Here is a 27,621-nt window from a genome sequence, read left to right on the forward strand (position 1 = left end):
AATCAAGTATAACTAGACCATCCCTGACAGGTGTTTGTCTAATCTATTCTTAAAAACCTCCAATGACAGGGATTCCACCACTTCCCTTGGAAGTTTATTCCACTACAGAACTATCCATGTATTTAGCAAGTTATGCCCTTGAAAAAGTCTCCTGTGGTGGACAGTTGGTTTGCATCCTATCTTTTAAAGTTAGTGTCTTCCTGTCCTAGAGGAAAACCTAGTAGTCTACATATCCAAGAGGCAATGAAAATATTGGCACTACCCCAAGTGCCCAGTTGCCTTATTTGTAGACTGATTCTTAGGAAAGGATGTTGTTTGATCTCCTGGGGGAACAAAATAGCAACATGTGTTCTCCCTAAATCAGACTGGAAAGAATGCTCTCTCCCCCTTTTTTCAATCTGCTTCCATGTTTTGTCACATGGGGCTGTTTTGGGGTTTTTGTAAAATGTAACCAAACATATCAAACTAGAACTATCCTGTTATAGAGTTTCCAACTGGGGATGGGGAAAGTTAAATACCACCCTTGGTCTTCGTGTCTGGAGCTTGAATAATGCGAATTTGGTTTCTTCCAATGCCATATGAAATTGCTGTGGATAAAGTACTGGGAGGACTCGAAGAAAGTACAGCACTCGGTGAAGAATGTTAATTGTTATCAAGGTGACTCAGTCAAACACAGATGATGGTAAGTTATGCCATTTTTGAAGTTCTTGAGAAGTTGCAGATTTAGCATTGTTAATTTAGTGAAACTTTGTGAGATTTTCACCTCCAGCTATTTGACTCCCCCAGTGGATAACTGGCAGGGAAAAAAAGAATTAATGTCTTCTTAGGCCATTGCTTTGGAGTGTGTCAAATTTATACAAAATCCAGATACAGTGCTGTTGGCCTCTAAGACTTCTTCACAGCATTGATTGGAAGCTTGTGTTTCACAGAGATAAAGCAAGATGTCAACTGTGAGGAGATCAATATTTTGTGCTTTGTCATGGATTGTGGTGCCTTGAACCTCTAGAGAATCCCTTGATAGCCACTTGCAAGTGGCTCAATGGATAGAGCAAACAGAAGAGGTATCTTGTGCTAGTCTTCAAGAAAAAATTTTCTAATGGGGTGCTGTTCAAATAAAGGAATGCACATGGAAAATTGTAGAGCAGATTGATGGTTAAAACTGATGTCTGAAAAATAAGTGAGGCTCCAAAAGAACCCTTCACATGCCTTCTCTGTATCTAATGCTAGACTGCTTTATTTCAGCTGGTTAATGTGATGAATGATGATTAATGTTTGCTGAGTATTACAGTTTGTGGCTTTCCATGGAATAAGGCCATATTGGGTAGTGTGAATTAGTATGAATCAGAATAATAATAGCTAGTTTGGTAATACTTCTGCTTGTTTTTATTCTCCAAATTGATGAATGATATTGGCTGTTATGACATACAATCTTTGGATTTTTACCTTTTTTTAAGATGTCTGGTTATACTAGCTTTCGAGGGAGAAATAGGCACAGAGCCTATAGAATACCATAAAATCACATACTGAGTGAGAATTTCCACTCGGGTGATGGATTCTTCCTAAAAGTGGGGAATGCCATGAGGCCCTGCCCCCTCCATGGCCCCACCCCATCCTTCCTCTTCCCCCCCAAAGGCCCGCCTCGGCAAAGCCAGAAACTGGAGTTGGGCTGGGTAGCCTGGGCCCCTTCACCCCTGTCTGAGGCAGGGGGAAGAGGGGGGCTGAGAGCAGCCCCCAGCCCATGTCCCTACCACCTGGACCTCTTGCTCAGGGCAGGTGGAGGGTCCACAGCTCCCCACAGCTGCCCGCGTGGCTCTTGCCCTGCCCCAGCTTCTGGGATGGCCTGGGGGCAGGGTTTCAAGGACCAAAAAGCCACAGCCAGGCCATGGTAAGAGCTGCTCAGGCAGCTGTGGGAAGCTGCAGACCCTCCATCTGCCCTGGGTGAGAGTCCCTGGGGGAAGGGACACAGCCTGAGGGCTGGTCTTGGGCCCTCCCACCCCAGGCAGGTTGAGGGTCCCTGGCTCCCCACAGTTGCCTGGGCTCCCTGGGATGTTCTTACCCAGGCCGGGCTCCAGCTTCCAGCCTAGGCAGGGCCTTAGGGGGAAGTGGAGGGGCAGGGGGCCAGGCCCATGTTGAAAAGTGGGGGGTCCAGGCCCGTTCACTTTCAAAAGTGGAAGGGCCATGGCCCTTGGCCCCCCTGTTCCAGCACCCCTGCTTGGAAACACCTACACATTAAAAATAAAATTCCACTCTGTTTTTTGACACACACATATGCACAGAGCCTATAGAATACCATAAAAAAATCACATACCAAGTGAGAATTTTAACTCAATTTACAGACGCACACATGAAATTCAAGTGGAACCTTGGCAGGGTATTAGTTTAGAACAGGGGTTCTCAAACTTTATTACACTGTGACCTCTTTCTGACAACAAAAATTACTCCATGACCCCAGGAGGGGGAACCAAAGTCTGAGCCCGCCCAAGCCCCACCGCCTTGGGTGGGGGGCCAAAGCCCAAGGACTTCAGCCCCAGGCAGGGGGCCTGTAACCTAAGCCCCACCACCTAGCGCCTAAGCCCTCAGGCTTTGGCCTCAGGCGGTGAGGCTCAGGCTTCAGCTTCAGCCCCAGGCTCCACCAAGTCTAAGCCAGCCCTGGTGATGGATTTAAAAACTACTTTGGGGCCCCGACCCACAGTTTGAGAAGTGCTGGTTTAGGACAAAGAAATCCCAGTGTTTATGGATGTTGTACAATTTTAAAACACTTATAACTCTGCCAAATCAAAAATGATTTTTATCAGCCCACTGAAAGGCACCTCTGCCAAATTTCAGTTTTCTACCACATCTTGCTGAGGTGCTAGAACTGTACAAGAGAAAAAAGTGGCAACATTTTTTTATACTGGCAAAAGTGTTTTTTTTTTTAAACTTTGTTTTTTTAAAATAGCTTAACTGTTTTGTCCTCCCATTTTTGTTGTTGTTTGTTTGTTAAAGATTCACTCTTAGGCTGAAAACAAATGAGCAAAATTTCAGCCCAAAATGTAAATATTTGACAAAGCATGTGAAAATGACCCTTTAGAATCGAAACACTTGTGCAACTTTACAATAGGTGTCTCTGTGTGCTCCACATATTCTAAAGGTTAGGGCTATCCTGGTGGTCTAATGAGAATGAAACACATTGGTCATGTGTGGGATCCACATTTGCGTAATGAGCTTTCTCCTGTCCTGTTTCTGGATTGAATGGAAAAGGCTTATTTACTCCAGCACATTTTTAAACTGCAGTTTTCTATAGTATTGCTTTGTAAAATCTACAGCACACTGTTCAGAAGTGGAAACTTGTTTTTAAGTTATATTGACCAAAGCAGTTATGATCTAATAAAAATGGACAATTTTAATCATACAAAAGTGTTATCTTAATACAATGCAGCAAGCGGGATTAAGTTTAAAGTCTGCCTATAATCCAGCCTTTACTATTTCAAACAACTAATTCCATAATGGCATTTGCTTCTGCTTCAAGATGATCCATTTTAACACAAGGAAGCGATTCAGACTCGGTGCCCTAAAACAGAATGCTAGGATTTGTCCCCGTTTGTTTTTTCTGCTTTTTCCCCTTTTGCTAAATCTCCAACAATTACAGTTTATTTCTCAACAATGGCAGAGAAGCACTGGTGTAAAAGTAATAAATATGGTATTTAGAATAACCAACAAGCCATACAAATAATTTATTACAACTCCATGAAAATGTCTTTCAAATAAGGCATTAACTTTTAACCCTGGTATCTTTTAACTCTAGGTATCCGAGCAAGCGTCCCTTGTATAATTCAGCAAAATCAATAAACAACATCTAACATTTCCATTTATGTTATGTGAAGTGTGTCAAATGATATTACTTACCCATCTTATCTTTCACATTAGATGTAATTTACAAGTTATATATTTCCACTAAAGACTTTTCTGGCAAAAAGGTGAGTTTCCCAAATTCCCTTCAGCAGGGGTCTGTTTTTCATTTTAGCTACAGTGAACATTGTATAGTGACTGTTTGGCAACATATCTGAAACAAATAGCTTGTCTGAGTCCAGTTGCATATGGATGTGTCCAATGTCCACATAAAACCACCATAATTGTCATCCTTTGTTGACGGTCTAAAAAGTGAACAAAACCAAATGGAGAGAGAGAGAGACTGAATAATCTAAGCACTGAGGGCAGCTCCTCCAGGTCAAAGCTGGACAGTATGTGGAAGTTAACCCTCTGAATAACTGGTCTGTCCATGACTAGTAGATAAATGGATAATTTCAGTGCAGTACAGTCAATATGATACCTGTCACCAGAATTATATTACACAAACAAACAATAAAGAAAAACCACAAAAAAAAATCTACAAATTGCTACAAATAAGGGCCAAATTCACTCAGAGGCCAACCGGTTGAACTAGATGTTATGGGGATGCAGAATGGGAAAGAGGAGGAATCCTTTTCCCACACAGCTGCTCCATGGAACCACTCTAGATGCTACTCCTTAGTGGCTGGAGAAATTTTCAAAGCCCCCAAGTCATCCTTTCCTCTAAAGAAATACATGGAGCAAGTTCTTTCAGCAAAGGTGAGTGAAAAAGCTAATTATTATAGCAGCACTGATGATGCAACAAAATGAAATGGTTACTTCCTGTAACTGTCATTCTTTGAGATGTGATGCAGATGTTTATTCCACTTCGGTGTGTGTGTGTCCAGTGTGCCGAAGTCAGAGAATTTTGCCAGCAGTACCTGTAAGAGGGGCAGTGCTCACGTCTTGTGGTGGTAGCTCCTCCCCTGGTTACATGAGGTGGCACCGCCCTGACCCCCCCTCAGTTCCTTCGCACCAAATGCCCATGAGATGAGACTCCGATACAGAGAGGACAGAACGGTGGGTCATGGAATACACATCTGCATCAAATCTGGGAGAACCACAGTTACTGGAAGTAACTCTTTCTTCTTCTTTGAATAGATGCAGAGGTGTATTCCACTCAGGTGACTCACAAGCCATACCCCTCCCAGGAGGCAGGACTCAGAACAAGGATTGCAGGACCGCCCTTCCAAAACTTGCATCCATCCTGGAAGATGCAGTGGTGGCATAATGGTTCATAAATACACATATGGATGACCATGTAGCAGTCCTACAAATGTCCAATATGGAAATATCACTGAGGAATGCTATTGACATTGTTTGTGCTCTCATCAAATGAGCTTGCATTTGCTAAGAGGGCGTAGCTAGTTATTCGCTAAGGGGGTGTTGCTAAGGTATATCATATGCAGTCTTGATATAGGATGTTATCTATTTAGAGATGGTCTGCAAAGAGACCGCTTGCCCCTTCATGTGATCTGCATATGACACAAACAGGCGAGGTGATACATGAAACAGTTTAGTCCTATCCAGGTAGAAGGCTAATGTATGGAGACGGTGTTCCCCCAGAGACGAGCTTATGAAAGAAAATGGGTAAGTATACTTCCTGGTTCAAATGAAACAGAGCACTTTAGACAAAAAAATTGGGCATGGTCATAAAGTCACCTTGTCTTTGGAGAATTGTGTGTAAGGACGCTTTGCCATCAGAATCTGCAACTCACACACTCTCCTTGTGGATGTAATCACGATCAGGAGCACACTTTTCTGACACAAGAGTGGAAAGGGACAAGATGCTAGGGCTTGAATGGAGGACCCATCAACTCTGCTAGGACTGTGTCACAGTCCCACAGAGGAACTGGCTCTCGGACTGGAGAATGTAGGCAAAGAAGCCCTTTTAAGAACCTTGCTACTATGGGATTGGAGATGACTGATCTTCCTTGGATGGGGGGATGAAATGGCAGTCTCACTGCCAGATGCACTTTCAGTGAACTAGGCACAAGTGGCAACACACAAGAATGTCAGAAAGCCAGACCAGGGCAATGAGGATGAGCTTTGCCCAATCCCCCTTCAGATTGAAGATGACCTATGGAATGATTGGAATTGGGGAAGGTATAGAAGAGAGCAGCTTGCCAGCGGAGATGGAAAGCATTGGACCTGGCACCTGGATTAGGGCCCCGCAAGAGCAGAACAGATGACATTTTTGGCAAACATTCGCGAGGAGTGTCCAACACTAAGGAGGACCAGTGGAGGAAGATGGAGCAATTTGTCCAAGGAGCAAAGAGTCAGATGGTAAACTCTCCTGAGCCACATTTGAAGGGGGCAAAGGCACCATCTTGCAAACTGAACCACCTGTGTGCAAGCAGAGATGTGGCCCAAGAGCCCCTGGCACATCTGAACTGTTGTGGAAGGCTGAGACTGCAGACTGAGGAAAAAAAGAGGCAAATCACCTGAAAATGGTCAGTCAGCAAAAACACTCTCGAACTCGTAGAGTCTATTAGGGCCCCTAATGAACTCTATTTTTTTGTGTGGGAACCAAAGTAGACTTCCCGATCTTTAGGATAAGACAGAGACGATGAAGCAAGCACAGTGTAGTGTTGATGTGAGAAAGAGCTTCCTCTCTAAATCTGCCCCTCAGTTACCAGTGGTCCAGATATGGCAAGATGTGGTTTCCTTTCTTTCTGAGATATGCCATGATGATGGCCATGCATTTGGTAAAAACCTGAGGGGCAGAAAAGAAGCCGAAGGGAAGCACCATCTACTGGAAATGGCGCTCTGCCTTGACAAATCAAAGGAATTTTCTGTGGCTTGGCAAAATCGCCACATGAATGTACGTGTCCTAAAGGTCCATGACATCAAATCAGCTGTTCTGAGACAACATGGGGAGAATAGTCGATAGGGTGACCATGCAGAACCTCATATACCTGATATATTTGTTGAAGCTGTGAAGGTCGAGATTGGGCCTTATCCCTCTTTTGGATTTGGGTACCAGAAAGTACTTGAAAAAGCAAAGCCTGACCCTGGTGATCTGGCAGAACCTTCTTCACCAATCCCAGTGCCAGCAGAGAGCAAACCTGCTTGAGGAGCAGAATCTCGTAAGACTGGTCCCGAAGATGGATGAGGAGGGAGGGGGGGGGAATAGGGTTGGAGAAGAACTGAATGGCATAGCCCCATCTGATCGTGCTTAGGACCCAGCTGTCAGTTGTGATCGAGCCCCAAGCATTGTGAAAGCAGACCAGCCTGTCCCCAAATGAAGGGGATGAGAGAGAAAGTGAGAACTGGAACATTGCTCTGGACCAAGAAGTCAAAATGGAAGCTTGGGGAGTTCCAGAGGATGACATGTGGACTGTCTGAACCCTGAATCAGACTGCTTCCTCGTGTGATGGGATCTATGGCCCTTTCCTGCTATCTTGGGGGAGAGAAAGGATGCCCAAACATGTGCTGCAGACAATACTGCAGATGCTTTTGCTGTTGAAAGCCAAATTGGTGTCTCTACAGTGCTAATGTTTACACCCACAAGGATCGAAGGGTAGCTCTACAGTCCTTAAAGGAGTGCAGAGTCTCATCGGTTTTATCCAAGAACAGTGCCTGCCATCGAAGGGCGAATCCTCAACGGCTGCTGGAAAACAGGGGCAATGCCTGAATTCTGCAGCCAAGACCTCCTCATGGTCACTGCAGAGGCCATCACTCTGGCTGATGTATCCATGACATCCAGCGCAGACTGCAAAGCTGTCTTAGTCACCAAGCAGTCTTTGGTGATGAACATCCGAAATTGCTCCCTCGATGCCTTGAACATAGCTGTCCAGTTGACAAAGTCATACTTGTAGGTGTTCTCCAGCAGGAACTCAGCTTGAATATCCATATGCCGCAACAGATCCTGGTATGCCTTGAAATCCTCTGGTACCAAAGCGGAGGAAGTGCCTGGCAGATCTGGAAGGGATCTGGAGGCTCCTCGAGGAGCAGCATCACTGGTACCTGGATCTGTGGTGGATTGACGGTCACCACCACAGACCTGGCCAGCAATCTTGACTTTGAGTGGGATGGGGAGTGGGACCTTCATGACTGAGGAATGTCCGCTGGGGGCCACTGGTCTGGATAGGGCATTGGTGGCCAGTAGGTGCCAGGCCAGGGGCAAAACGAGCACTAAACCTGGTACCCATAGCGCTGCATGAACGGCCCTCACTCAGGTGATGGGGAGCGGGAAGAGGAAGATTCCGACTCAGACACCGAGGGGTCCAGGCCTTTGGGAGATAGTGGTCTGTCCAGCCCGGAGGGTGCACCCAGCCGGTCCTACTTGTTCATAGCCCTAAATGACAAAGGGGCTGGCACCAGAGGTGGAAATGGTACTGCTGGCACCGAGTATATCTCCTTTGTTTCGGGTGCCAGGAGTGGTGTTGACCCTGAAATCAGCATCGGTAACAAAGTAACCGAAGGTTCCAAAGTGGAAGTTGGTCACTGCCACCATGGCAACATTGCAGCGCTGGTAATAGGGGTACCAAAGTTCCTGGTGCCAAGGAGGTCCCCTGTGCACTGGCCCCATTTCCACTGAATGTGAATGAAAGGGAATCATTGGGGTGTGGCGCCGACAGACCCGACAGGTTCAGGATCCCAGCCAGCCAGTGTGGCTACAAACGACACAGCCCTGGCAAAGATCTGGACCAAGGGAGAGGTCATGACAGGGAAGCAGAGGTGGTCTGTTGCTGCTTGATATGCTGCTGGCGTGGAAGCAGCCAGTGCCGGCATCTCCCTTGTTGGTACCAGACTCAACTGACACCCCAAGGTCAGAACTGGAGTCAGTGGTATGGGGTCTCTGACATCCCTGCACAGTGCTGGAGAGCAGTTGACAAGACCTGCTCCATCCCGTGCATCAGCATTCATCACATGCTTATCCACACTTTCTCTTGGGGAAGAAGACGAGTCCCAACAGCCTTGGTCAATCTTATAAGATCTCTTCCTTGGTGCACTCGGTGGGGAATGATTCATCTGTCTCTTTGGAGAGATGCCAGCACCAGGACATGAAGCAGCAGCACTCTCCATGCTGATCTTCGATCTGACAAGGGCCTTGGTGCCGAAGCAGGCCATGTGACCTGTTTGACCAGGTGCTGCTTCATATGAAGATCTCTCACCATTTGCATCTGTTTCATGATGAACTGCAAATCGAACACCGATCCTTGATGCAGGCTTCTAGACACAGCAAGCACTGCATGTGGGGATCATTGTTTGGGATCGCCCTCCCAAATGACTGACAATGTTTAAATCCTGGTGAGGGCATCAGTAGGGAAACTTAAACAATAACTAACTAACACTATGTCTGACTATATTAGTGGTACTACTTAGCTATATACAATTAGAGAACAAAATCACTACAGGAATGTGAGGTAAAAGCCATGCAGAGCTCTGATTCCAGCCACCAGCAGTAAGAAGGAGCTGAGGAGGGTTCGGAGTGGCAGCGCCCCCTTTAGCCATGGGAGTGGTTATGGTCACAAGGTGCAAGGCGGCCCTCTACGGGAACTGCTAGGCAAAATTATCCAACTCCAGTGCGCTGGGTGTGCACACACCTAAGTAGAATCCGTGGCTGCCAGGGCCGGCTCTAGGCACCAGCAAAACAAGCTGGTGCTTGGGGCGGCACATTTCTAGGGGTGGCATTCTGGCGCCGGCCATGCCGCCCCTAAAAATGTGCCCCAGGCCGCCCTAGCTCACCTCTGCTGCTGCCACTTGTGTGCCACCGCGCGCGAAACAGCTGATTCGCGTGCTGCTGCTCGCCCCTCCCTCCCAGGCTCTCAAACCTGGGAGGGAGGGGGAGACCCCGAGTGGCCGCGGCGCGTGCGCTGCTTCTCCCCCTCCCTCCCTCCCAGGCTTGAGAGCCTGGAGGGAGGAGGCAGGGCTGGGGATTTGGGGAAGGGGTGGAGTTGAGGTGGGGCCAGGGGTGGGGTAAGAAAAAAAAATGAGGGGGGGCGGCCAAAATTGTTTTTGCTTGGGGCGGCAAAAATCCTAGAGCCGGCCCTGGTGGCTGCATCTACTCGAAAAAGAACATTCAGCTTGTGTCTCTCTCTTTAAGATCACATTTGTCCATTATGATCTCTCATGTACTGAAGTTAATAGAAGAGCCAAGTATAAAAACTTTGCATATAAGGCTTCATCCTTAGGGCACATTTGAGGATTTTGTTTAAAAAAAAAACAAAAAATCATTTGGATAGTGTAAATTTATGACAGTGCAAAAAAAAGTGTTTCTATCACATATATAACAAGTTATGTTTTAAAATACAATTCTGCAGGACTCAATGGTAATAAAACCAATTGCCACTGTAAAAATGAAATAATAAATAAAAGTCAAGCGAGTTGCCTGGCTTTACTACAGATATTAGACAAGCTCAGTGCATTCTCTCCTGAGAAATGTCAGATGGATTCTTGGTGTGTGGTCTTGCTGAGCAAGAAGGGTCCTCACATTGACCCTATCAACCTTAATGGTTCAGGAAGAGTAAGAAAGACTATTAGGTCAATGATTCATTAACTCAACATCTCTGACACGAGAGCCTTTTGCAGTCATTATAGTCTCTCATGTCAAGGATCCACATACAAATTAATTATTCCTACCTACGTGCTAATTAAAGGCATATTAAAATTGTCTTCTACACATACTTATGCAGTAGGACTGTAAAACAAACAAGCATTGTGGAAGATTGAATAAATATACATAGCGTAATAGAGGAGATTTCATTACATGTAGTTTATATATATATACACACACACACACACACACACCTTTTTCTTTTCAAAAAAGTGCTTCTATAAAAATAAAAGCCATCAAGCTCAAAATAATTATATTACTATATTTAAGAAAAGTCAAGGGTCTTATAACCTTACAAAAGTCAGAAAATTCAAAGTGAAGGCTGAGATGATTTTGCCTTGACTCATTTCATTAGAGAAAAGAAAAAGCCACAACAATGGGAGGTAAAAATTGAATGATCAAACTGCTCGCTTAATTTTTTTGCAGTCACACTTTATATTAAGTATAACATGTAAAGTGTGTCCTTTTACATTTTATTTTAATCCTGCATCCTGAAACTTTTTTGAGGGGAGAGGACATTCAGGTGAGTGGCAATAAGAAGAAAGCAGAGGGAGTTCCTAAGTGGGGAAGGACCATTGGCAGCTGAAAAAACAAGGAGCGGGGTCCTGTCCGTATGACAGTTTCAACAGAGTTTGATAGAAATTGATAACTTTTCTTTAGCTTTTTTTTTTAAGCAATCCTCTTGAATTTAATAGATAATTTTATTCATGCCAGAGAATTATACAGAGAGGCTAAAATATCAGTAGAATAAATTTAATAAATAGAGAATGATAGTTTTTATATAAATTACTCTATAAACCCCTATTACATTTTTGTAGAACACTACAGGTTTCATTGCTATTTAATTCCATAAGACTTTTCAATAAGGGTGATCATCTGAGGGACGTTTGGGCAGGAAAAGCTGGAACAACATAGGGAGCAACAGCAGCATGTGATAAGAGCAGTTGAATAAGGTGGGATAGGGAGAAGCAGTAGAGAACCAGGAAGGCAGATGGGGAAAGAAGTAGCAGTAGTAAAAAGGTCATTTTCCAACCTATGATTAGAAACAAGGAGTTCCTGGCTCCAGGCTAACATGCAGACACTACACCACACATCTCTTATATAATCTGTGCCAACGGTTTTTCACACCAGTGGCAAGGGCCAAAAAGCCTCATGAGAACATTCCCAAGGGCATAAGTACCTAGTCACTATAAGAAATAGAAAAATATTAAGAACATTTAGAAGTACCATGAAAGGCACAATTATACTATGAAAAAATTGTAGGTGGCAAAAGTCAATTGCATTTCCTTAGCTATCCAGACAGAACTTTCACATGTGCTTCCATCCACATTCCTAGACTCTTGTGGGACATTAATAAGTATATAAATAAATAATTATATCTATTCAGATTGATTTTATTTATTTATTTGAATTGAGTAATTTATGTAATCCAAAAAAGAAAAGAGAGCCAAGTAGACTCAAATGAACATTTATATGTAAAAGTTATAAAACTCAAACCAGGTATTAAACAACTACACTAAACAAATTAAACTCTAACTGGATGAATGCATATTCAGTTGTACTGCACACTGCAAATTCAGTGGCCTCCGTGTTTTAATTTTCATCTTCCTCTTCCTTGGCTACCTATCCCTTCCTCACTTTCTTTAAACTGTGTATTAAGGAAGTGGTGGACTTTCTCTGGACTGTAAAACATAAGCCCTTCCAATGCCCCCCACACTACAGACACAGTTTTGCCTGGCAGATTAAAACAAAACTCAAGCCTCCTCTTCCAAATTGTTGTTTCACTGTTGTACCATTTTTCTTTCTCTTTTTTTTTTTAGCAGGGCAAACAGCAACACAGCTGATAAAAACCAACAGGACTGTTTTGAAACAGCACCTGACAACATAGGTTACATGAAAACAGATTATCTTTGTGATCATTTTCCATTAGTATTTATCAGAAATGTTGCACAGTAGCAGAACAGTGAGCAGCTCAGAGGTTTCATTTGCAGGTGTTCATGCAATTTGTCTTTCTGGTTAAACTTCACATGACTTGGGACTTTTTGAGTTTCATTTCTATTTTTCTTTTGAATTAAATCAAAACAAATTTAACTCAGACAAAATGGCCATGCTTCTATGGGAAACCCTAGATCAGCCCAAGTAATTTAGGTTAGAACTGGGATAATGACAGAGGATCTGCTTAATCACAGCATAGAAACTCAAGATGAAACAAAATTATTATATTCGAATCCTGCCTTCAGCAAACATTTCCTATTTAGCCAGTATTTGACCTGTTGGTTGCCTACAGTCATGTTAGTCACATAACAAATTAGAGGTGTTCACAAGTTTTGTATAAGCAAAAGTGAAGAAAGTGTAGTTTGTACTTTCCAAGCTACCTACCCATCTTTCAAATAACTAGCTGTACAACAGATGATCCAGCATTAATAATAAGTTGAGTAAGATTGGGTAACTGATTTTTCCAAAATAAAGTTTTTATGTTAAGTATTTTCATATTGAGATTTACATGTAGTTGGTCAGTTCCAGTAGCATCCATCTCCAGTACAGGGGGGGCGAGGGGGGGATCTGTGTGTGTTTGGACTCACCACAGAGTCTTATGCTATTGCTTTATACTTGTCTCATGAACACCACAGAGAAAAAATTAAATAGTCTGCTAATGCTTAATGCACTGTTACAGGATGAAAAAAACACACATTCAGTGAAGCTTTGGAGTACACACCTTTCAAAAAGAACATACACACAGCAATCTGCAACCATCAGGAGTGAAGCGATGCCTGTCTACAAAACTCATGCCTCAGGGTTGCTCCACCTCGAGACTTTCCTCTCATCACTCTTCCTTCTTACAGCTATCTTATAGGCCTCTGTGTATGCTCAGTTCAGTCATCAGTCTATCATTAATATGAGTCACCTTCCTCATACTGGCCTATGGGGATGGCAGATCATGTTCTGTGGCAGTTCAGAGATGTATCTAAGGGGGAAGTCTGAGTTTGTGAGTGAGATGCAGGGAATACTTCAGCTAATGAATCACGCTAATGCTTTATGGCAGCGGGGTTTGGAAGCTCGTGTGTGATTCTCCATGGCCTCAAACTGTGGAATTAGAAATTCTGGTTTGAGAGAGCCCAAAGGTATTACTTTAAATATCTTAATTAAGAGCAATCCCACTGCACATTAAAGTAAATGTTAGAATTTGTCTTTCATGTATCAGGAACAGAAGCATTTGGTCTTCGAGAAATGCAGTCAAGGATGATGAGGAAATCTGAAGTAAATGCTTGGGCAGATAGTGGGCTAATGTAAACACCATCCCAACATTTAGATCAAAACCAACGCTAATGGTTCTGAACAGTTCAAACACAACTCAGCACAGCAGGCAAATCGTCCACATTTGAAAAGGCTGTAAACCCTGGGAGGATGTCACAGGGGCTGTATATCAATAAGTGCATGTCTTACTAAGTAACTCTTCCAAGTAATTATTCACTGTCTCAATAAGAAGGTAATACAAACCTTCTGCAGTTTGACACTGTTGCCTTTAAAAGAACTCATGGCTATTGAATATGTGGCACTTTAGGGACACTAGTTAGAAGCTCGGTTAATGAAAATGTCACTGGGAAATTATCCTTCCTGTACACATGATTTAAGAAGCTTTGGGATTTATGATGAAATCTGGGCCATTTTGTGCTTAATTCATTTGTCATTATCCGTTTCTCTAACTCAAATTATTAAAACCCACCAGATTAACACCTGGTGGTTGGCAGTGGAAGAGGACTGGTTAAAAGACTACACTTAATTGTTGCTTAGGGGTTTGAATGTACACTGTAGTACTAATCTAATATAACAAGCTTTAGGATCCTTTTTACTCCTGGGGGAACTCTGCGCCACTGCAGAACAAGAAGCAATGGTCTCAAGTTGCAGTGGGGGGAGATCTAGGTTGGATATTAGGAAACACTATTTCACTAGGAGGGTGGTGAAGCACTGGAATGGGTTACCTAGAGAGGTGGTGGAATCTCCATCCTTAGAGGTTTTTAAGGCCCAGCTTCACAAAGCCCTGGCTGGGGTGATTTAGTTGGTGTTGGTCCTGCTTTGAGCAGGGGATTGGACTAGATGACCTCCTGAGGTCTCTTCCAACCCTAATATTCTATGATTCTATTGTGCAATGCAGAATTTATGCTGAATTAATGTTCTGCGCAGAATTCCATGTTTTCCCCGCAGAATTGGGGCTGGAGAGCTGCTGGTGGCCATTAGGGGACCTGGACTCTGCGGAGGCCAGATCTTCAGCTCGCAGTGAGTGGAGTACCCAGCCTGGCAAAGTTGGAGACCCTGCACACTCTGGCTGCCTGGCTTGATCCTCATGCTCCTGAGAATGGGAGAGGGCCCGGGAGACCAGGCTCTGGCAAAGGGTGAGGAAGGGCAGGGCCTCACCACACCGCATCCCTCAGCGGAACAGTAAAGAAGCTGGAGGGAGTAAAGGCTCTTGGGGGTGCAGGTATCTGAGCCGGGGGATTCACCCAAGCTGGGCTCTGGGGGGAGGGGGTTACGGGTGCCTGGGCTCTAGAGGGTCCCACACAGTCTCCTCCAGCACTCCCCAACTGAAACTGGTTTGATGTAGGGGTTTCTTTAACTCTCTACTCCAGGGGGAATCTTTTTTGTTGTTGTCTGTATTGTTAACATATTTGTTGACAAGTATTTTGAACTCTTTTACATTTCTAATATGCAAACATACAGGGCCAGTTAATCTCATTGAGCCCTCTAGGTAAAGTACCTTCTTCCTTCTCTCCATCTACATCCCCCCCCCCCCATTTATAAATTTCTCTTTACAGACTTTTCCCACCTGTATTATTTATTTCATAGTTCCCAACAGTATACTAGATGCTTCACAGAAGACATTGTCTTTATCCCCAAAAGCATACAACCTAAAGCCTCAATCCTGCAATTGATAGTGTGTGATCAGACTGCTATGTTCATTTTTTTTTTAAAGTAATTCTCCTAGATGAGTCTCCCAGTGGGGTTTTGATTAAACTATGAAAACTTCTCATGGCAAGAAGAACAATCAGTTGGAGAAGAAAACATGTAGTATTTCCGGTTGCAAACAGTTCTAAAACCAAACTCCATTGACCTCAACGGTAGTCTTCACAGTGCACAGGCATACCCACCTCTTATCAGTTATAGGATCAAAGCCTAAAATTGCAGATATGAAACAATGGGTGAGGGTGATAGATACCAGAAGGGATGGGATGAGGAAGGATTAGGGATATAGCCATATGATTACACAGTCGCTCAGCTTATGCATGTGCACATGTGACTGGTTTTGTAAAAACAATAGTTTAAAATAAAATACCCCCCACCCCCAAATAGTAATAGTGACTCCCTCACTAGAGATTAACTACAGTACAGTTACTTGTATAGTGGTAAGTAATTATGAGATAAAATAAAAACCCAAATGAACAATTTAAAATAATATAAAAATTAATCTTACTGACAGGTAGTTTAGGGCCCATTGGAATTTGGTCTTAGAACTGTTTTAAATCCAAATCACTTGAGATACATCATTCTAACTCATAGTTCTCATTTCCAGGAGCGATTTCCACAGTTTAATCACAACCCTGCTGATGTACACTCAGCTAGGAGAATTAGTTTTTTTAGAATGAGAATATAATTTGGAAATAAATTTCTAGGAGTCCACAGAAGAAACAGTCAACATTCCTTGCCTGTTTATTCTTACTGAATTATCTTCACCATAAGAACATTTTCTCTCCACATTTTGTAATGAATCTTGCCTTAAAAAATTAAGTTTCTTCCAAATCAGTCTCACAGCACAAAACACTGCTGCCTATACTCTACAGTACCAAACTGTAGTAATTTATAATAGGTAGTATATTATTGACACAGCAGCATTAATAGTAGCAAAAACTTCCTTTTGGCACTAAATGAAGCAGATATGATTTGAAGACACATTAAGTTTTAATATATTGAGAGAGAGAGGATCCATTTTTACTTAGTCATTTTTTCTTAACCCATTTTAAAGAATGGGCAATCATTGTCATAATGCTAGGGTGATCATATTTTCCCAAAGGGAAAATGGGACACCACACGGAGCTGGCCTGAGGTCCCACCATCCCCCAGCCTTCCCTGCCATCCATTTGTGTGGGGCCGGCCTGAGGCTCCCCTCTCACTCTCCCCACATGCAGGTCCGGCCGGAGCCCCCCTGCCACCCGCCCACCCACAGGGGTGGCCCGAACACCCTGCCGGGCAGGCCAGTCCAAACCCCCCTGCCACCAGCATGAGGCCCCCCCTCTCCTCCGCGCACATAGGGCTGGCCCAAGACCCCCTGCCAACCACCTGCGCAGGGCTGGCCAGACCCGAGCCACTTGCCTGATCCCTCCACCCCATGCAGGGCTGGTGTTGCCGCTCACCCTCCTCCCCCCCCTGCACATTCCTCCATGCCCAGCTAGGGGTCGCACTCCACTTTTTTGGCAAAACTGCATTTGTCCAGTTTGCTCTTGCCAACTGGTGGGTAGGACAGGGCTTAAAAAAGGGACTGTCCCAGTCAAAACGTGACATACGGTAACCCTACACAATGCTGACTATCTACTAGATATTGAAATAAGCATGAAAGGATAAACCAATAATTATACAAGGTTAGATAAACTGCTAAAATTGTTTCTTTCCATATTTCGGTTAGCAGCTCTAAATATCGGGGGTCAAGAAATGTTGTAATTTTTTAAGATTGATTTAATCCCTCATGGCAGATGGAAATGCTGGCCAAAAATGTAAAATTAAAAATTTAGTGTTTTCCATTTTAACAATGACCTTTTAATACTTTTTAAAGTAAAATTGCTATATAAACTTACCAATGGAAAATTGAAGGACAGAAGCTGTGGTTGTGTTAAGGCTAGTGGTGGTCTAGAGGAGGAAAAACATGAAAAATAGAAGCATTGCATTAAACCAGCAAAACAATATATTTATAACCATTTAAAAAATATGGGAGTCCTGTGGATGCCCAGATCTCCCATGTATAAATCATTCATTTCTAAACCTTTCAGATTGACAGATCACGGACATTTCTGTTACGTCATTCGGATTCTTGGTATCTGATCATATGTCACAACGAGAAACTCTTTGTTTGTGGCAGTTCAAATTTTCTATCGCTCCAGTAAATTTTTCCATGTATTAGTGCTTGATCAGTGATCAGAAAGATTTTTAAAAATGAATTCATATCTTCAATGGGACTCTACATAGGCTCAAGGATATGCACTAGCAGATCCTAATGTAGAACCAGGGCCTAAAACTGTAAAATGGAATAATAAAATCTAAGTGCTTAACCGCTAAATTCAAAATTTCACATATATAGCATAATATAAACCAACTAGGTTTTGTACTTATAGCTAAATACTGTTTGATATGAAGCGTATATAATCAGGGATTGAAGTGGGAAGAATAAGTTCAGAAACTTTACTCATGCCTCACTCAACATGCCCCTCCTCTGATGGCTCCCACACAAAACCTCATCAGTCCATGTTGGGAAGGTTTTCTTGAAAGCTATTAAGAGCTAAAAACTTTAATATTTGCTGAAAGTGGTAGTATCACCCAAGAAGTACCAGAATGAAGTTCCAGTCCATTCTGGCTCATTTTGAATCTTATAATTGCTTAAAAAGGCTCCTTGACTGGAACACTGGGGAGAGGGGGAAAAGAGCTAAATTAGCATTGTGATTGTTTACAGAGATCAATGTGTAACAAGATGAAAGTTAACCTCAATCCGGTTTTTCATGGGAGGGCAATGACTCTGCAGTGTCATGTTCACATAATTTCTTATTTGATTATAACTGTTTATTGTTTGTATTACCATAGTGCCTGGGAACCCTACTCATGGACCAGAACCCCATTATACTAGGCTCTGTACAAACACAGAACAAAAAAAACAAACAAAAAAATGGTCCCTGTGCATCATAAAAAACTCAAGGACCAAGACTCTTCCATCAAATTCACAGCAATTGATATTCCACAACAAAGCAGCGTGTGCCATGTGACAAGAAACTCTTTTCATATGAGTGGGGATAGGGGGAATCAAATAAGCGGCGTGAACAAAGGAAGAGTAGAAATCAACAATGGGAACAAGAATGGCAGTTTATAAACACATTTACTGAAAAAGTCAAGTGCACAAATAAAAGCCAGCTTTGCTGAGCAATCTGAATTTATGTCACGATCACTTAAGTGGCCTTGGCAGTATTACAAAGATTGTTCATCATTACAAACTAAAACTATGTAATTTCTGTACAATTTACCTGAGGCATGAGGTGTACACATGATCTCTTTCATTATCAGGCATTATCAGGCATACCTGCCTTCTTTTATTAACTAATATTTCTTCAAAAATATATAAGGTAAATCCTATTTCTCATTTATGTCCAAGTTTCCACATTTCCCGCTGACAGCATATTAGGGTAAAGATGCAGAACAGAAGCTTGTTCTAAATTTAGAGGCTTTTTGATTCTTTTTCAGGACTTCAATGCCACAGAACAACTGGTAGTGCTTAGTAATATGCATTGGTATTTCTGTCTTTTGGGAATTTCAGTAGATTTCCTCATCTTGGCAAGTGGATATCCCAAGAGTGCACTCTGCCCTATCACATCAGAACTTGCAACAACGCCAGCAGCTGAGAATGGAGACAACAGATTTAGATGTATTAAAGGTGAAGAAAGAATGTCCTGAGGGATTTCTCTCCAGATACCTTGAAACCAAAACAAATCCTACTGCCTCTTTGTTGATGAATTCCACAACATTTTTTTTTAAAGTTCTATAGCAGAGGTGGCCAAATTACAGCCTGCAGGCCACATGTGGCCTGCGGGACCGTCCTGCCCGGCCTGTGAGCTCCCGGCCAGAGAGGCTAGCCCCCGGCCTCTCCCCCGCAGCTACGCCGCTGCGCAGGCAGTGCTCTGAGTGGCGGGATTGCGTGCTCCTGCTGAGCAGCGCGGCAGCGTGTCTGGCTCCGGCTGTGCAGCGTGGCTGCCAGACATGCTGCTCTGAGCGGCATGATAAGGGGGCCGGGGCCAGGGGGTTGGATAAGGGGTGGGGGGGTCCCAGGGGGCAGTCAGGGGACGGGGCGGTTGGATGAGGCAGAGGTTCCGGGGGCGGTCAAGAGTGGGAATCCCAGGGGGGCCAGTCAGGGGGCAGGGGTGTGGATAGGGGTCAGGGGATGGGGAACCGGGGGGGTTGGATAGACGTGGGGTCCTGGGGGGCCTGTCAAGGGGCGGGGGTGTGGATAGGGGTCAGTGCAGTCAGGGGACTGGGATCAGGGGGGTTGGGTGGGGGTGGGGTCCCAGGGGTGGTTAGGAGAGGGTGGTCCCGTGAGGGGGCGATTAAGGGACAAGGAGCAGGGGGGACTGGATGGGTCAGGGGTTCTGAGGGGGGCAGTTAGGGGGCGGAAAGTGGGAGGGGTCGGATAGGGGGCAGGGGCCAGGCTGTTTGGGGAGGCACAACCTTCCCTACCTGGCCCTCCATACAGTTTTGCAACCCCAATGTGGCCCTCAGGCCAAAAAATTTGCTCACCCCTTTTCTAAAGGGTTGAGGGTTTTAAAAGTTTGGATTTGGACATCTATACCGGACAAATAACAGGAGTCTGATTTGATATGAAAGATAGATAGGTCAGTGTTTTTGGTACAGATTTGGCCACACAACTTATCTGTACTTGAGACCATCTGCCACCTGAAATGCAATTAATGTCAGTATCAAAGAAGATCACATGTTAAGACTGCCCAAACAGGGAAGTGCTACAGCAGTGATTAGCAGGATGGTACCAGGGAGACTTAGAAACAATGACTGATGTTTGAGAACTGGCTTTTGAACATGCACATGTATGCATGCTACATTCAGAGGGGAAATTTCTTATAGATAGTAAAAAAAAAAAAAAAAAAGGGAAAATTTCTTATGGTTGGTAATAATCTGTGAACTAAGAAGGACTTGAGATATATTTTAAAAGCTTTTCACGTCATGTGAAGCATCCACTTTTTAGAAATGCATCTAAAAACCTGGACCTATGTGTATGTGCCCTGTGCTGAAACTATACCTCTAACAATTTAAACGTCTTCTGAATAAACAGTATTAGCCTCTCAACAGATATAATGAAGCTTTGCTTAAATAATTAAAAACCCTTTAAAGAAACATTTAACTCTTCATTCGTGTCCTTTTAGTTAGGATAGGTTCAACACTGGTATTACATTTATCCTGCCAAATAATAAAGTGCTTTCTGACTTGAGGTATGAGCAGCTATTTTAATTTACATTCAGTTAATTCTGTTGTGTGGGTTCTAATTTCAACAAGAAAGCCTTCAATTTATCAATGTTCTGTGGCTCCTATCTTCAATAGATTAAATGTATCAATTACCATGGAAAAGGTATTCTTGTAGAATTAAATTAAACAGTTACCAAAAATTAATTGGCCTGTACTTTTTGATAATTAAAATCTTCTTTTAATTGCTTTATCCCTTTAGAAAATGATGTAAATACAGGTTGTTAGGGACTGTTTACATTAATTATACTAATCAAGATGGTAGGGATTGGGGGCTGCAGATAAAGAGGAACCTGCATTTTCCAGAATGGTGAGAAATTTTAAATGAACATATATTATTTTGCTTGCAGCATATCAGCAGCTATTGGTTTTCCTATGATTCCTGTACTTGTGATATCCCAACCAAACCACGTGTGGTTTGGCATTAAAAACCTCTCTATCAGGAGTACTAGACTGATTCCTCTGTGCAGCAATTGAAAGCAGCAGTGGGAGGATGCGGCGGTCAAGGAAACAAACCATCTAATTAATTTAATTTAGCAAATTCTTCTCATCTTGCTTAAGTATTTCAAAGCAAAAATAAAACGTACAAGCACCCTGAGCCTGAGATGTGAGCAGGGATTTCAGTAACCATGTGTAAGGACAACAAGATAAAGGACTGGTTTAGGATGAAGAAAGGAAATCTGATTATTTAGGGAGGAAGAGACTTGAACATCAGGGATGAAAAACAGAGCCCTGAACTGCAGGAGGAAGGTAAGTGAGAGTTAGGTGGTAGCAGGGGGATGGAATAAAAAAAAATGGAAGAGAGTTAGAGGAAAAATAAAATATTATATATGAGTATTGAAATTCATCATCTGTGAGACAGAGATGCACTGTCCAGTGACCTAGGCACCGGACTGGGAAAAAGTAACAAATTGGTTCTAGTCTTGGCTCTAGCATGATTCTCTCAGTGACCTTGGATAAGTCATTTAACCTCTTTGTAGCTCAGTTTCCCTCTACGTAAAATGGGATAACATTTACCTGTTTCACAGGGGTAGTGAGGTATAGAAATGCTTTTATAAGGTGCACTAATAATTATGCTAGGATGATGACTTGTAAGATTGATTTTTTCACATCTGTTAGGCATAAAGATCAATATTTTCAGTTTCAAAGGGTATGGTATGGTAGTGCCAGTTAATCACCAGGTCATGTGACCACTTTAGCCAATCGCAGTCCAGGATTTTAAACCCAATTTTATAATTGCTGAGTGTAGTCTAAATTATACGTATTTAGTGGAGCATCATAAATTAATTATAATGAAAAGCATGGCATCTAGGTCTATTTGCTCAATATCTGTGGACTGAATTTCAAGCACCCTAACCAGCAATGAGTAACAAAATGTGGTACAAGTATCCGAAACATGTGACTTCAATTTTGGAATGGACACAAAATGGAATTTCTTTCTGCACAAGTATATCAAGGCATTAAATGAGACACAGTACATGCAAATAATATTTAAAATAGCAGGCAGAGGCAGTTCAGCATCAATGTCTGGATTCTCCCACAAGGTCTGTGCATAAGTGAAATGAGAAACAGTGAGGTTCCACTATATCCATGAAATTTGTGAAATAGTTTTAAATGAGTTCTCCCATCACCACAGCACATGCATTTGTATTGTGTTTGTCAAACACCACAAGACAATGCAAATGTTAACAGAACATAATCTGATCAAATTTAGCATGCACAAATGGTAACAGAAATATGCTATTCAAATGTGTGCATATTTGGCAAGGTTGTATTACTGTCACCAATGTGTCATTTAGTGGTTTTGCAAAATGAATGTAGTTTACACATATTTTGTCAGTATTTTGTCAGTACCCTGGCATAAATGGCCACGAGTGATTCAAGGGGAGTTGGGCCTGCTAAGGCCAGGGTTAAATTTGGTCTCAGGAGTATTGTGTAAGATACAATATTACTAAAACTCCCTGTCTTCAAAAATCACAAGACAACCACTCCCCAAACAAGAAAATCTTAATCTTAAAAATCATGAATATTACTTTAAAATTGCCTACATTTTGAGTTGAATTTCTAACTACCAAACTCCTTACAGAAAGCATCCTGCCTCCTTTCCACACGTGTCTGTGGTCACCTGCTCAGAGCCAATTGTAGGATTGTTGTATAACTTATACTTTGTTTTCCATACCCACTGGATCCCACATTAATGCAAATCACACTACTTTGATACTGACATCTATTTTACACCCAATTTACACCCCAGGTGTAATATTTACAGTGACAGATACTGTAATCCCATGCAGTATCTTTGAGGTCCACTGTATTAAATTTATAAATGGTTTACATATGATTATGTTCTACTCCATGAGGGAGGCTTACCATAGCTCCTACAGGAACTAAAAATAGCTGGGGTTGGGCGGGGGAGAGGGGATTAAGGTGAGTCACTGAGACTAAACAAATCCAGAGATGTTACACCCACTGGGGTAGTTTGCATATACTGGTTCTGGTTAAAACTGGGTTTTCCAGAGACTAAGAAACAAAGGGCTTGGGGTATAAAAGGATGAGCTTGAACTGACTCATGGTGTTTCTGATCAGGCAGATAGATAGGATCTTCTGTCCAAGGGGGGCCCCAACCCTTGTGGGTTACTGGGGCCCTATATGACTGAAGGATGAGTCTTGGTATGTTTAGTGTGTGTTTAAACCTTTTCAATGTTTCAATAACTTTTCTTTGCTTTTACCTTAAGAATAAATGTGCTTACTTAGAAAGAGCTGCGTGGTAACTTGGAATTGCTGGCAATACACTGTTCATAGCTCTTGGAGAGAAAGCAATGCACAGGCACTGACCTTTAGGCAGACTGGCTTGCTGGGGATATCACAGTGGAAGGCAGGGAGTCATGCAACCTTGAAACCCGCACTTAGAAGGGGGGTCCCTGCCCAGAGGCAAGTGATAGCTGGAAACCAGAGAGACCTGACTTGACAGTCCTGGAGCAGACCAGAGAGGTGGCAGATAGAGGTGCAGTTATCCTGAAACTGTGACATCATTTACCTCACCACTGATTTTGGCACAGAGACTTCTACGGGACAGGCAGATAATTAATATAGACTGTAAAAAACAGGAGTACTTGTGGCACCTTAGAGACTAACAAATTTATTAGAGCATAAGCTTTCGTGGGCTACAGCCCACTTCTTTGGATGCATATAGAGTGGAACATATATTGAGGAGATATATATACACACACATACAGAGAGCATGAACAGGTGGGAGTTGTTCTGTTCATGCTCTCTGTATGTGTGTATATATATATCTCCTCAATATATGTTCCACTCTATATGCATCCAAAGAAGTGGGCTGTAGCCCACGAAAGCTTATGCTCTAATAAATTTGTTAGTCTCTAAGGTGCCACAAGTACTCCTGTTCTTTTTCCGGATACAGACTAACACGGCTGCTACTCTGAAATATAGACTGTATGTGACTGCTTTAAAGCCACAGAGTGCATTATTCCCCCGTGATATTTTACACAAACAAATTAACATTTTTTGACTATAAAGAAAATAAGACACAGCCAAATAAAATAAGACAAAATAAAGACTTAATTTTTCCTGTTTGTCTAAAATGAAGAAAGCATCCCAGGCCCCAAATTTGGTTCTATATTCTGGCCTTCCAGTCTTTTCTAAACATGGAAATAACTTTCATGAAAGTTCACTCAAAAGGTTTCCTGGCCATGTACAAAAAGCATGCAAAATATTTAGAAAAAATGTGAGGAATTTTAAACATTTAACCTTACTGTCCTATGCATTATTGAACTGCTTAAGAACTTCTTTGCTGAACACCGAGCTTTCAAAGCACACCAGCATCACTGTGGCTGATGAGGTCTGAATTCAAAACCTGAAGTCCCATGACCCATGCTAATTAGCAAACATCCACTTACCAATTCTCTTGGACCATATGGCTCACAGAAAGTGACAGCATTGCCATGCATAATTACACCGCACTGCTCTCCAACCTCACAGTTACTACATTCAAACCTGCAGGAAAATCAGAACACATCAAGCTGAAAATTATAAATCATACATCTGGTGCTTTAAGAACCTGCTAAACTGCTAAAAGAAGAACGTTTGATTTTGACACTCAGACAAATGGGACTATTTAGTTATCCCAACACTGAATTTAAAGGATAATCATACATGATAGATGTCTCTTTTTAGGAGGGACAAAACCTAAATTTCGGAAAAATGTTTACTTCCCCACCCCACTACTGTCCCTCAAAAAAGCTCTGACAGATTTGAAAGAAGTGCCCCTACTTTATTTTCAAATGTGCCCATAATTATGGTTTTCCAACTTAATTTTCTCTGGGGCTATATTCGTTTCATAATATTCACAACTCACTTAATAAACTATATACAAACCCAACATCATACAATCAACTTATTTCCATTGCAGAACAAACCAATGGAGAACTGTTAACATTGGATAGGCTGTGTATGTCAGGTGGTGTCATTGTGAGTTATTAAAGATTATGTGGATACCGATACCTCTTAGGTCTAGAGCTAACTGATTTTTTGCTTTGCTTGCCAAACTGAAAAACTGAAAAAAATAATTTCAGGTTGACCAAAAACAGTTTTTGGATGAACCCAAACAGTTGGGTTAAATGAAACATAATCTTTAACAGAAATTTTTTCCAGCTATTATGTAGCATTTTTTCAAAGACTAAAAGCATGGGGCTTATTTATGGTGTTTCTAGGCAATTGCCTTGGTCATAAACGATGTGACAAAAGGAAACAACTAAGGTCACATATATTTAAACATCACCATACTATCTATAGACCATTTTAAACATGTTTCCTGGAGTTGTTTTGTAACACTGGACTCATTTAGTCATAGACTATAATAGATCTTATTTAAATATTCGATATTCTTGCTAACAATACGCTGTTACTCATTTTAAGTGCTTTTACCCATTTTAAAAAAAAGGCAACCCTGGCAATTACAGGCCAATAAGCCTAAATTCAGTACTAGGCAAATTGATTGAAACTATAGTAAAGAACAGAATTATCAGACACATAGATGAATATGATTTGTTGGGCAAGAGTCAACATGGCTTGTGCAAAGGAAAATCATGCCTCACCAATCTATTAGAATTCTTTGTGGGGGGTCAACAAACATGTGGACGAGGGTGATCAAGTGGATATAGTGTACTGGGACTTTCAGAAAGCCTTTAAGGTCCCTCACCAAAGGCTCTTAAGCAAACTAACCAGTCATAAGGTAAGAGGAATGGTCCTCTCATGGACCAGTAACTGGTTAAAAGACAGAAAACAAAAGGTAGGATTAAATAGTCAGTTTTCAGATTGCAAAGAGGTAGCTAGTGGTGTCCTCCAGGGATCTGTACAGTGACCTGTGCTGTTCAACATATTCATAAATGATCTGGAAAAAGGGATAAGCAGTGAGATGGCATTTGCAGATGATACAAAATTACTCAAGATAGTTAAGCCCAAGGTTGACTGTGAAATGTTACAAAGTAATCCCACTAAACTAGGTGATTGGGTGACAAAACGGCAGGTAATTTCAAAGTAATGTACTTTGAAAAACAATACCAACTACACATACAAAATGATGGGGTCTAACTTAGCTGTTACCATTCAAGAAAGATCTTGGAGTCAATGTGGATAGTTATCTGAAAACATCTGTTCAATGCGCAGTATCACTCAAAACAGCTAACAGAATGTTAGGAATCATTAGGAAAGGGATAGATAATCAGACAGAAAATATCATAATGCCCCTATATACATCCCTGGTATGCCCACATCTTGAATTCTGTGTGCAATTCTAGTCACCCCATCTCAAAAAAAGATATATTAGAATTGTAAAAGGTAGAGAGAAGGGAAACAACAATGATTAAGGGTATGGAACAGTTTCTGTATGAGGCGAGATTAAAAAGATTGGGACTTTTCAGCTTGGAAAAGAGATGACTAAGAGGGGATATGATAGAGGTCTATAAAATCATGACTAGTGTGGCAAAAAAGTGAATAAAAGTCTGTGTTCACCTGCTCAGAGCCAATTGTAGAATTGTTGTATAACTTATACTTTGTTTTCCATACCCACTGGATATTTACTCCTTCGCATAACACAAGCACCAGCGGTCACTCAAGAAAACTAATAGACAGCAGGTTTAAAACAAACAAAAGGAAATACTTCTTCACACTATGGATACCGTCAACCTGTGAAGCCAGTTGCCAGGGGATGTTGTGAATGTCAGAACTATAACTGGGTTCAAAAAAGAACTAGAAAAGGTCCTGGAGGATAGGTCCATCAATGGTTATTAGCCAAGATGGTCAGGGATGCAAACCCATGCTCTGGTCCCTACACGTTGATTGCCAGAAGCTGGTATTGGACAACAGGGGATGGATCACTTGATGATTGCTTGTTCTGTTCATTCCTGCTGAAGTACCTGGCATTGGCCACTGCTAGATGGACCATTGATCTGACCCAGTGTGGCTGTTCTTAAATATTAGAACAAAAATAAGCATAAAGAAAATCTGAAATAGGTCTAATAAAGTGCATCTTGGCCAATTAATCACACATCTCCCTACCTCTGAGATTTGTTGTTTTAATCCTAGGACTTCAAATTGGGCCTGATCCTATGAGACTCTGAGCTCCTTCTGGGAGGTGCTGATTGTCCTTTGAGAATCTGGAGTGCAAGGGTAACCCACATGCCTAACAGGGAGATATATCTTGAAGAGCTCTATAGGAGAGGGTAGGTATGAGTTGTGTCTGGATCATTGTTGCTAGGCAGATGCACAATTAGCTCTCCACACTCAGAAGTTTCTGGAATTGGGTGAGGCAGTTTTGGGTATGCTCAATAGGTTCCCTGTTGCTGGACTCAAATTCCATGAGGCAAGCGGTCAGGGCAGATGCTTTGCAAAAGGCC

General features: G+C 42.4%; 1 protein-coding gene and 1 long non-coding RNA gene across 4 annotated transcripts in view; one reads left to right on the forward strand and one right to left on the reverse strand.

Moving 5' to 3' along the window:
• The window catches only part of RELN (reelin), a 452,511-nt gene that overhangs the window by 214,282 nt on the left and 210,608 nt on the right, over positions 1-27,621 (reverse strand). For both annotated transcript variants that reach the window (XM_008172472.4, XM_065557727.1), the window contains exons 7-8: positions 24,625-24,721; positions 17,272-17,323 (exon numbers count right to left, since the gene is read on the reverse strand). In XM_008172472.4, the coding sequence (XP_008170694.3) occupies positions 17,272-17,323; positions 24,625-24,721 (149 nt within the window). The remainder of the gene's footprint in view (positions 1-17,271; positions 17,324-24,624; positions 24,722-27,621) is intronic.
• Positions 67-27,444, forward strand: LOC135973741 (uncharacterized). Of its 2 annotated transcripts, none has more exons than XR_010590757.1 (3): positions 67-188; positions 600-682; positions 27,311-27,444. It is a non-coding gene; the product is annotated as an uncharacterized LOC135973741 (long non-coding RNA). The 2 variants fall into 2 exon arrangements; XR_010590766.1 differs by lacking the exon at positions 27,311-27,444 and adding an exon at positions 18,993-19,116.

The sequence above is a fragment of the Chrysemys picta genome, chromosome 1 (genome assembly GCF_011386835.1).
Source record: "Chrysemys picta bellii isolate R12L10 chromosome 1, ASM1138683v2, whole genome shotgun sequence".
In the NCBI taxonomy this organism is placed as follows: Eukaryota; Metazoa; Chordata; order Testudines; family Emydidae; genus Chrysemys; species Chrysemys picta.